At 32.5% G+C, this 12407-nt stretch overlaps 1 protein-coding gene across 3 annotated transcripts in view; it reads left to right on the top strand.

The window, feature by feature from the left end:
• The window catches only part of LOC134685371 (uncharacterized), a 68770-nt gene that overhangs the window by 18182 nt on the left and 38181 nt on the right, over nucleotides 1-12407 (top strand). For all 3 annotated transcript variants that reach the window (XM_063545077.1, XM_063545076.1, XM_063545075.1), the window contains exons 3-7: nucleotides 6711-7076; nucleotides 7553-7858; nucleotides 8480-8533; nucleotides 10647-10946; nucleotides 11725-12063. In XM_063545077.1, coding sequence (XP_063401147.1) covers nucleotides 6711-7076; nucleotides 7553-7858; nucleotides 8480-8533; nucleotides 10647-10946; nucleotides 11725-12063 — 1365 coding nt within the window. The remainder of the gene's footprint in view (nucleotides 1-6710; nucleotides 7077-7552; nucleotides 7859-8479; nucleotides 8534-10646; nucleotides 10947-11724; nucleotides 12064-12407) is intronic.

Here is a 12407-nt window from a genome sequence, read left to right as displayed (position 1 = left end):
ATTTTGAAACTCCGCACAGTACACAGGAACGCTATATTAGCCGGTGGTGTTGGCAAACTTTGGCTTCTATCTTAATTTTTGACATGCTTTTTTAAAAGGTAAGCTAATAAGGAAAGTTCTTGATTAAAAAAATATAGTGGAGTGATGACATTGCGGCAAAAAATGTGAATGACAATTTTGTTTGTGAACACTGATTTGATCTTACCGTGGCAAAGAAATGTATAACTAATCATCGATCTATGGGTGATGATAAAAGGAGATGATCATTTTTATTTATAATATTGAATTTCAAATTTGAACTTTGGTGGATAGTTATTTCATTGGCAATCATACCACATCTGCTTTTTTTCATATCGTATGGTTTACATAGAAATATGACTAATCTGACAGATAATCCCTTGCTTAGACAGAATGTTCATAAAGCTGGATGTATACATACGAAGCCTCGTAGGGTCAAAAGGGGGAATTTTGCCTATACATGATCATATATGCACCAAGCATAATCATGATAATTGTCCATTCATTTTCTTATGGCAATCCATATAAATAGCTCCTCTAACTTTGCATAACTTTCATAATTGATACTTGTCTGTATGTTGAGTTCTCATCCGTATTATGCTTGAAATATTTGCCAGTGACCATTCAGTATGCACAAATTAAATTTTCATTATTTGCAATATATAAAAAAAGTAATTTTTGGGACTTTTATTTGTTTGACTATGTGGTATACAGGTATAGGTTTTTGGTAATTATACGGGGACATAATTGTTATCTTCTATGTAAATTCGTCTTTGGTGAAGAGTTGCCTCATAAACAATGATGAAACAACGAAGTTGCACAGGGTATAATGTTTTTGACCCGTCTGTCCGTCCGTCCGTCTTGTTTCTTGTCATCACAACTCCTCTCAAACCGCCCAACAGAACTTCATGAAAACTTTTTAGATAATAAGGACATACTATGTAGATGTGCATATCTACAGGAAATTATGATTCAATTTTTTTTTTTAGTTATTTTATTTCTCCAGTGACAATGTGGGGAATGACTGCCAAAGCGGGGTTGGCTTCAGTTATTCACAATATAATCAACCAATGAGCCCGCACCCCATGTCGGACTCTGTAACAATCATCCCATCAACCAAATATTTTGAAACATATTTAGAATTCAAGAAATAGACAAAGCCATGAAATGAAGTTAAGTTCAGATAAACCCTGCAAGACAGACATATTTATTTTTCGTTCATTGTTTGGACATAAAATCACCCAATAGTTTTCTCATTTGAATTGTTTTAAATTATTCATTTATCATTTCAAGGCCTTTAAAACCAACTATGCAGAATAGGTTTTACTCATTGTTGAAGTCCTAATGGTGACCTACATGTATAGTTATTTCTGTGTTATTTGGTCTCTTGTGTCTCATTTACAATCATATCACATCCTCTTATTTGATGTTTTAATTTGTTATAATACATTTAATAATCATTTCATACACCAAATATACATCAAGATGACCTATTGATTACACAATATAGCATATTAAAAGAGGACTTACTGTTGACCAATGAACCATACAAATGATTATGTGGTCAATGACAATTGACAGAATTGTAAATTATTGCACACAAATAGTTTATCTACCACATGTTCCTTTTAGTATTTATAATTTTTGAGTATATGTCCAACATGTTGACGACGGACAGTCAATGGTATACCATAATACGTACTGAAAACAGGCGCAAAAAAAAAGGCTCAACTAAATCAATTTTTTGGAAAAGTTATTGATTTTATTCCTCAAATGTCTATGAGATCAAATTTATAAAACATTTATTAATATTGTTAATTTCAATGTACTAGTTTACATGTAAGTATTGTTGCCATTTATACATCATGTACATGTACAATCATTAGCTGATCAGCTCTATATTTTCCTTTTTTTTATTCTCCTTCACTGTTTTTTTTTTTGTATAAGACTCAATATATATATATGATCTGTATTCCTCATTGGGACAGTTAGGTGAAGTAGGTCCTTTTGATTGGATTATTTTTAAAGGATTTTGACAGCACTAAAGCATATACATGTAGTTCCAATTTATAGTTGATCTAAGCTCCTCAAATGGACTGTGACAACACATATTGCATATACATGTACATTGTAGAATGTTGTTCTTAAGTTTCAGCACATAGTTTCCGGTTTGCAAGGCTACATGATACTGGCTTCTCATAAAATTCTGTCAGTACTTTGCCAATAGTTTCCAAGTAAAGTTGAACATTCCAAGATCACTCCTTCCATTTGCATGTATGATGAACAAATGAACTTGCAACCTGAAATTAAATATCAGAGTAATTCAGTCAGAAAATCAACAATTATTGACATTTAAAAGTATATAGATGTAGACTAATTCATAATGGGGAAAACAGATGAGCAGCCGCATGCATATAAAAAAATAAAAAGAGTGACACCACCCAAACTTGTACTTGATCTGAGTTTTGTTGTAGTAAGCATTGCATATAAGTTTAAGAACATTTAGATTGAGCAAACTTGTGTTAAAGAAAGGAACAAAAATTTAGCAATTTTTTAAATTTGTAACTGGGCATATCTCTAGAAAAGTAAAAGCTACCCCACCAAAAATTCAAACTTCATGTGTGTTTGTTGGTAACAAGCATATTTATGCATTAATTGTGTATTAGTTTAATGACATTGGTAGAGGAAAACTGAAGTTAGAGAACAGAAACCAAATTTGGGACGTTTAATACATGTAAGTTTGATAAGACTGACAATGCAAGGGTAAAACTTAATGCCCCTGCCGCTATGGTGTAAAAATAATTAAGAATTTGTGGTTATCAATAATGAGCAAACAAAATATAATTACATGCACAACAAGTGTAAATAGTGATTATGTTTCTATAGGTTGAATAAAGACTTCTTGCTGTTCGGCTGCCTTCAATTTTAAAAATGCATTGCAGCTCAGTCCTCACGAAAAAATTATGCTGCGGCTTTTTGTACCCTGTTTGGAATATAGGATACACAAATTTTGTATTTATTAAAAAATACTATTCACAAAACAATAATGATTTTTTCAACTCAAAATACAGTACCTGGCCAAAAGTATGTGTCACCTGCATTTTTTTGCTACATGTATATATATAATATATTTCATATAAAAACACATTTCTTCAAAAGATTATTTTGAGGACTTTTACAAATGTATGGTTGGATTTTTATCTTTGAGCCTTAAAAGAAGTAGAATGGTCTTAATTAATATGTGTTTATTTGATAATATTAGGTTCGTTTGATAATATTAGGTTCGTTTTCATGTGTTTTTGTTTTCCCTTGAGAACACATGATACATTTTTTTATAAATAATTTGGTTGAATATATAGCGAATTTCTATACAGAAATAATGAAATAAGACAAACAAAAAAAATAGAACCAAAAAATAAACCTGTTACAGCACTGCTTCTATTGGTACCAGGTTGCTTTTCTGGTACCAATATTGAATGTCAATCCAAAATGACATTTTTTTAAAAAGTAGTTTTATATACAATATACAAAAAAAAATCTAAAGTGACAAATACTTATGGCCAAACTCTGTTACACATGTTTAACCCTGATACTACTATAACTAGACCTTATAAAATTTTTGTATACCAAACAGATTTTTTTTTTTGGGGGGGGGGTTAATGCCTATGGTATATGGTAAACTAATTGTGATTGATCAAGAAGAATCCTTCAATCAGATGTATTGCCTCCCACTGTAGGGGTTATCATTTACAAATTAGGCCAATTATGTCGTATTCTCAAGTAAAAAAACAAGTCAACCAAACCCCTTGAGGACATTAATATTAAGGGGGTGGACAGGGGTAAGGAGACAGAGGAATGAGGGATCAGAGAAAAGGGTTATTTTGGAAATACATTTTGTCATTTTAATTTTGTCTTGGAGCAAGGAGATGGAAGTATTGAAATAAGAGAAGAAAATTTTAAGGTAAAAAGGAAGGGAAATATAGTTGGGGCTAGGGAGTAGAAACTGTCCGAGGGAATTAATGGGATACCCCACATACAGTTGACCCTAACTTGGCTACGAAATTAGATATTACAAATGATTATTAGAAAAGACTTAATTCATTGACACTAACGGTAGCGTAAAAATTATACTTCATAGTGGATGTCATCCCCTTCTCTTCGGTCGTTTGCACACGGACTTTTCAAAACTGGCCAGACATGTTTACAACTTGTCAGGAAAGGGTAAAAATACTAAAATAAACACAAAAATAAGAACGAGCTATAACGATTAAACATGGAACAGAAATTGAGCCCGTGCAAGGTTTCAGATGCAGTAATTTTCAACAGTAGCGAGTATTTTGAGACAACCCCCAAGTTTGTATTTTTCGTGATACTGATAACATTTGGCTGCCTAATATATCGAAATCTATGTTTTCTTATGTAATAACTCTACCTTCATCGTTGTATATACGCCACAATGTCTGTTATGCATGTACATGGTCGTATTCAACAATAGGGCTCTTCACGGTTAGTTCGGCCATATAGGATAGGGGGCAGATTTTCATAATAGAGGTAAAAATGGTGTGAAAAATACGGGAAAACATCATTAAAACAGAGCTGTTGCTTGGTAACACACATAGGATTTCCCACACTTTCATACTATTTCCACCTTCTTCCAAAAAATCTGCCCCCTATCCAATATGGCCGAACTAACCGTGAAGAGCCCTATTTAGTATGCTGATCGGCAATGGCGATCTTGAAATTCCTCTGATCCGATAACGGCGCTAAATTACAGGGAAGCAACTCGCGCCATACAAAATTACCGTATTTCACCAAAATATATAACCGGGCTTCAAAGTTGAACTGCCTATTCTAGAGGTGGCGTGAATCAGAATGTGGATATTTAAAAAAAATCTAACTCTCAAAACATTTGACTTTTCTACACTTTACACAAGTATTCCACGTTCAAAACTAAAAGACAAACTGAAAGATTTGTTATTGCTTTGGTTATTAAAAAGATTGGCTAACGTAGATACAAGTATCTTGTCTTTGGGAGAGATAAATCCTCGTTTGTAAATGATCACTCTGATTCAACCAAAAAATTCTTTAAAACTGACATTATCAAGATGTGTGATTTCTTGATTGCAACATATGTAACGTTCGGAGAAGGTGTTTTTTAACAAACTGTCGGCATTCCAATGGAAACCAATTTTGCGCCTCTTCTTGCCGACTTGTTTCTTCATTATTATAAGGCTGACCTCATACAGAAACTTCTTAGGAAGAAAGTTTAGAAGTTAGCTATATCCTTTTATTTTTTCTTTCCGCTATATAGATGATGTTCTCTCACTAAATAAGTCAAAATTTGGTGAATATGTTGAACGCATCTATCCCATCGAACTAGATATAAAGGATACAACGGATACAGTTAAGGCAGCCTCATATCTTGACTTACATTTAGAAATTGACAATGAGAGTCGGTTGAAAACAAAACTTTTCGACAAAAGAATTGATTTCAGCTTTCCAATTGTGAACTTTCCATTTCTAAGTAGTAACATTCCAGCAGCACCTTTTTACAGGGTATTTATCCCAATTGATACGATATTCCCGTGCCTGCATTTCCTATCATGATTTTCTTGATAGAGGGTTGCTACTGACAAGGAAGCTATTAAACCAAGTGTTCCAAATGGTGAAGTTGAAACCATCCCTTCGTAAATTTTACAGACGCCATCACGAGTTGGTTGGCCGTTATGAAATAACCGTTTCATTTATGATATCGGATATGTTCCTTACGTTGTCACTACAACCCCCTTCCCTTTCATGAATGTGACCTACCGAATTAGACTATTTACCGGATTTGTTATAACATGAGCAACGCGACGGGAGCCACATGTGGAGAAGCATCTGCTTACCCTTCCGGAGCAACTGATATCACCCTTAGTTTTGTTGGGGTTCGTGTTGCTTTATTCTTTAGTTTTCTATGTTATGTCATGTGTACTATTGTTTGTCTGTTTGTCTTTTCCATTTTTAGCCAAGGCGATATCAGTTTATTTTCGATTTATGAGTTTGACTGTCCCTGTGGTATCTTTCGTCCCTCTTTTTGTTAATAATCATGAGTTTATAAGACCTTCTGAATGTAGAAGAACCTCGTAAACTAATATGAAAGATTAAACATTAAAAAGGAATCCATTTATAAAAACCTGTTAATATGTCATGAATTGAGAAAGGAACTTAACAATCAGATGGCCAGAAGAAGTATTTGGTTGCCTTCGACTGTTATCTGCTCTTTGATTTGGTTATTGTCTCTTTTATGCATTCCCCTTTTCAATTCTCACTTTTACTACATTTACTAGTACAATAATTCTTAAAGATTAATAAGTTTATATGGTTATTTACTCTGTCACAATGACTTATTACACAATACTTATATAAGCTTACTCCTAAACGTTTTATATATTACTGTGGATTCATTTATTTTCGTGGGTACCAATTTTCGTGGATTATGGAAAACTTGCAAGTTCGTGGATATTTATTTCGTGGTTTTGCCGAAGTCTACATACAAGCCGATAGGAAATTTGTTATTCGTTGAACATTTAATTTCGTGGTTCACCAGTACCTACGAAAGCCACGAAAATTGGTATCCCACGAATAATAATGAATCCACAGTATATTGAAACTATATAAATATTATGCTCAACAGTAAGATTTGTTTTCAGTGCTTGATGCCAGCACCATGGAAATTAGTGACATACTGATTGAGGCTGGATCTGATATGAATAAGCCTAATGACGAAAATGTCTATCCGTTAGAGTCCTTACTGAAGTATGACCCTGTTGATAATAGTTACTATTCAGGCCGCAGTTTTCTATCTGATGTTTCAAGTGCTACTATTGAAAGTTTTTTGTCGAAAATGTTGGAAAATGGCGTAGACCCAAACTGTAACAGAAACAGCAAGTCATCTCCTCTTGTAATTGCCTTAGAAAGAGGATTGGGAAACGCTGTTACTCTTTTAATTGATAAAGGAGCGAATGTCTTGTATACAGATGGAAAAGGTGAAACGCCTTTCAGCTGCTGCCTAAAATGTAAGATATCAGAAGCTGTTTTCACTACAACGATCTTTAGAATGTTTAAAGTACTTTGTCGTGATATGTATAATAAGATCTTTCAAGATTAACTTACCCAATGAGTTAAGTAAGGCCTATTAAATTGGTACAATACATGGGTCACATTTAATTGCACTATAATGACTAAACCCCCTTTCTTTTTTCTTCATCAAACTGTGATCTAGATAATAATAGTCCAAAACACGTTACAAAAAGAGTTTTGGTATTGAACATAATAAGGATTTTAATAGAAATTTTCATGAAATCTTAATACAATAACAATACTGATAACTTTACCGATACTGGGTATGCTTCTCTATGAAACATCCAATGATAGAAATCTCTTGGTATATTACTATAAAGAATGACACTTTCTTACCTCACAGTGTTATTCCTATCCAAACAAGTTATAAATCTTTTAACTTATCTTAAAATAATCCTTATTTACATTACAGTGACATCTACATATAGAGATGACATTATGAAAGCATTGATAGATAAAGAAATTCCTTTAAATGGTGTATGCAGTGACGGAGGATATCCAATGACTCTTGTCCTAGAAAGGAAGTTTGACAACAGTGTTGTAGAAATGATGCTTAAAAAAGGGGCCAATCCAAATCGGGTTACACCTGGAAAATCTTCTGCATTGATGCTAGCTATAGCAGACGACCGTTTCAAGGTGTCATGTGATCTTATGAAAGCCGGTGCTGACGTAAACTTTACAAATGATATCGGAGAAACTGTATTTGGCCTTTTTGCATGTATGTTAATATTTTTTTAAAAAGTACACGAATTTTAAATTTCACATTTGCTTAAACAAATAGTAAGCTTTTTCAATTCTATGAAAAATGAACTATTACTGTTACAATTACCAATCTTATGAAAACTGCCAGGAGTAAACAAACTTAAAAGATGTGGTATGCTTGCTAATGAGCCAACTATCCGTCAAAGTTCAAATATAGTATGGCCTTGGAATTAAAAAAAAATACCGTATAGTCCCTATACAAGACACCGACATGACAAATACGAAACAATTCAGTTGAGAAAACTAACAGACAAAATTTTAACAATTTAATTTACGAAAAACCAATATGACAGACATGAGTTGTTTCAGAAATATTTGCACAGTTTTTTCTGGAGAGCTGACCACATAATTTAATGATAATTTAGATGTAGATGTAATGTATTATAAAAACTATATAATTGCAATTCAGAAATGCATGCAACACTACCATTAGCTTTCACTGTATTGTTTTCATCCTTTGTTTCAAATACAAATAAGCAGCAGTACAAAATGTCAAATAGAATATGATCATGAATGATTATTCAAATTTGTAGCTTACGATTAAAAAAAATCATTATTATATTTTCTAATCTTTCAGTGAAGGTAAAGGAAATTCTAGGAAAACAGCATCTTGATAAATCTCGAAGATCTGGTGAGTTATTATTCAGAGATGAAAGAGAAAGTGTTTCAATTGATATAGAAACGTTACACTGTACACATTGTTATCGCACTTCTTCATTTTCTTTAATTACATGCATATGGTATCATTTCACAGTAGTTTGCCTCTATGAAGTTCAACATTTATTTACAAAAACTTTGTATTCTATTGTAAGCTGGTGTCTACATGTCGCCGTGGGAATCTTATAAGAGGGTGGTAAAGAGACGGGGTGCTTGCACAAAAAAAAGTGAAATAAGACACAATTTCACGTTGAACGTGAAATAATTTCTGCAGTAAACGTTGCACGAAAAATAAATACTTTTATTTGAATCTTTTGTGACTGGGTCACTGTTTTCTTTTATATATTAACTCTTTGTTTTACTTGATATTCCCGATTTAGTATACACATCTATGATATAATTGGTTTACGGCTTTTAAAAAAGTATTTCTTGACGATCCCTGCCAAGTGTTTGAATTTTATTTAACAAATACCGAGCAAGCAAAATAAGACTTTGAAAATTATGATGCACGTAAAATCAAATAAGCAGAACACGTTGAACGAGGCACCCGTATAATCAAACATAAATATGTGAAAAATTGTGTATTTACAATGAATAGTTTTTGAATAATCCAGTTTTCAAATTGTATGACCAATCAAGTCAGTGTTTTTAGCCAAAATTTTGAGAAAATGGGTGAGGGATACAAAAAATGATTTTACAAGAATCATGTACATCCCATATCATTTTTTAGTCTTTTCAAATTTCTTAGATATGTATTTTTTCAATCATTTATGACAAAAAAGTTGAAACAATATGCATTTTGTTCTTAAAACTGAGAAAAATCACAAAAATACAAAATTGACAGCATGGTAAATTTTACACAAAAAAGCGTCAAAATATGATAAAACTTTCTTATATTAACACCTACCTATAGTTTTTGAAAGTAAAATTTATTCAGAACGGTCCAATTCATCTTTATGGAAAGTATGAAAAAAGTTTAATTGTAGAACTGTGATTTTTTTTCACGATAATAGCCCTAAAATAGGTAAAAATCGATGAAAAATGGGAAAATCATCAAAATTGGGCATTTTCAAAGGGCCGTAGCAAAAAAAGAAGTGCACCACCATATGATTTTTTCTTCACCAATTATTTTGTTACAGTCTTGTGAACCCAAAAATCAGGTTAAGAAAAAAAGTTTAATTCTAGAAATTTTTACTCCTCAGATGTGTACATCCTTAATACTACAATTTGATATTAATTAGTATTGTTATTTTCACTGTTATTAATAAATGTTAGATAAGTCATATAAAACTAATCTACTATTTCATGCAAATTCTTTCTTAATTTTTGGAACTCGTTTTAGAATTCAAATGTGACGTCACTTTGTACTACTTTGTGTGTTGCACTGGCTTTGGCTAACACGGCTGTGTATTTTTGTAATGTGTCCGTTTTCATTCGTATCTAGTCACCATTTCCGTATAATCATGAATATCTATTATTTAGTCATTTTATATAATTTACAAAAGTATTAATTATTCTACATAATAAGGATGTTCTTGTCCCAGGCGGATAACCCTAGCCGTATTGGTCACAACTTTTTGGAATTTTTGGTTCTCGGTAATCTTCAACTTTGTTCTTATTTTGACTTTCAAACTTTTTTCATCTGAGCGTCGCTGGTTAGTCTTGTGTGGACGAGGCGCTCGTCTGCTGTATTAAATTTTTAACCTGGTACCTTTTGTTTTTTATTATTAGTTTGTTTCTTCCATTTATTTGTATTGTAATTGTGGTCCTGTCATGTAATGTTGTCATTTTAATGTTATAATTAATATTGCTAATAAAGCGGGGGGTTTGGCATGCCAAATAAACAGGTTCAACCCACCCCACCATTGTTTTTCTTAAAATGCCCTGTACCAAGCCAGGAAAGTGGCCATTGTTATATTATAGTTCGTTTCTGTGTGTGTTACATTTTAATGTGTTTCTGTTGTGTCGTACTTTTCTTATATTTGATACGTTTCCCTCAGTTTTAGTCGGTATCACGGATTTTGCTTTATTTGAATGTTTATATTTGCCCCTATGTATAAATATAATTCATTATATTTTCCCTCCAGAAATTACAAATAACGAGTGGAAAACTACTGTCTTTAAAAGCTTCATAGAGTTTGGTGTTGAGATAGATAAACCAACGAAATCTAACATTCATCCGCTGTTGGTAGCAGTATGGCTTTGTAATGAGGAAATAGTAAACACGATATTAGAGAGAGGTACAACTGTTGATGATGATCGGTTTGTTGCAATCTTAATAGAAGCTATAAGATGTGATCAGACTGAGATAGTTAAACTGATGCTCAAATCAAGGCCTTGTGTGAACCACAAAATAGCACTCAAAAGAAAAAAAGCACCTGTTGATGGTATGATATTTGATTGAATAAACTGTTTTAAAGCTATATTTGTATCATAGATTTTTTTCTAATATATGAATTGGAATCCGATTTTGTTTAGTTCAATTACTGACATATCAGCTTTTTAACTAATTCCTTTTTTAGTATTCATTGAACTTTTATATCGTGGATGTTTTACACCATGGTATTACCCCTTACTTATGACGCAAGATAGTTTTTATGCCCCACCTACGATAATAGAGGGGCATTATATATGTTTTCTGGTCTATACGTCCATTTGTCCGTCTGTCCGTTCGTCCCGCATCATGTTAAAGTGTTTGGTCAAGGTAGATTTTGATGACGTTGAAGTCCAATCAACATGAAAAATGTGTTTATGATATGATCTTTCTAATTTTAATGTAAATAAGAGTTGTGACCCCAATTTCACGGTCCACTGAACATGGAAAATGAAAGTACGAGTGGGGCATCCTTGTACTGGGGACACATTCTTGTTTTTACTTATATTAAGGTCATGTATACTGATAATTATTTAAAACACTTAAAAAAGGCAACATATACCAAAAGGATATTCAAAGTCAGACAAACTGACGAAGCAATGACAAAAATTGAAATACCACCAAAATATCACATTTAGTTTTGATATCAGTAAAAAAAAGTTACATATGTTTGGTGACAATAAAAGTCCAAGTTGAAAAACATGAAATAATAAATTTGAAAAGCATTCAAATTATATTTTTATTTTATATGTTATGAACAGCGTCTCAATGTTTTTATTTGCATGATGTAGGATGTTCCAGTGAAAAAAACAAGAAGATTTCTTCATCGTCATCTGTTGTATCGGAAAGCCCTTCTAGTTCCATAAAGGATACGGTTCTAACACTAGTTTTAAGAGACATGCCAGAATTGTCAATCGATCAGAAAGAGCAATTTGTTAATCTTCTTCTTGAATATAAAGCCGATCCAAATATGGTTGAAGATGGTAGACATTCGCCTCTGTTGCTAGCAGTAATCATTGGAGCGCCAAGAATTGTAAAGGCATTATTGGATTCAAAAGCCGATGTAAATCATAAAGGGATGCACAATTACACACCACTGCATATACATTTGTTAGTTTTGAAAAATAAAGGTAAGTTTTATCTATTGTAAATCCTTTGAAGACATATATCTAACAATTAACAATAACTAACATACTTCTAAAATTCAAAATCTTGTCACCACTTTAAGATAAATATATATATATATGGTTTAAAGATTTTTATTTGAGGTTGTTGTCTGTTCGACACGTTCTCCATTTCTATTTTCATTTTATATTCAGCAAGATAAGGAAGTAAGTCTTACATTAGTGAAAGCAATTAAAGGACAAATTCTATTGGTCAGCATAGATTAAATGATGTTTTTTTCTCATAGGAGTCATTGTTCTTCAATGAAGTTTTTATGCAGTTAAGCTGCATTATGCGAGCACCCTAGATT

The sequence above is a fragment of the Mytilus trossulus genome, chromosome 9, assembly GCF_036588685.1.
Source record: "Mytilus trossulus isolate FHL-02 chromosome 9, PNRI_Mtr1.1.1.hap1, whole genome shotgun sequence".
In the NCBI taxonomy this organism is placed as follows: domain Eukaryota; kingdom Metazoa; phylum Mollusca; class Bivalvia; order Mytilida; family Mytilidae; genus Mytilus; species Mytilus trossulus.
This window is presented reverse-complemented; position numbering and strand designations above follow the sequence as displayed.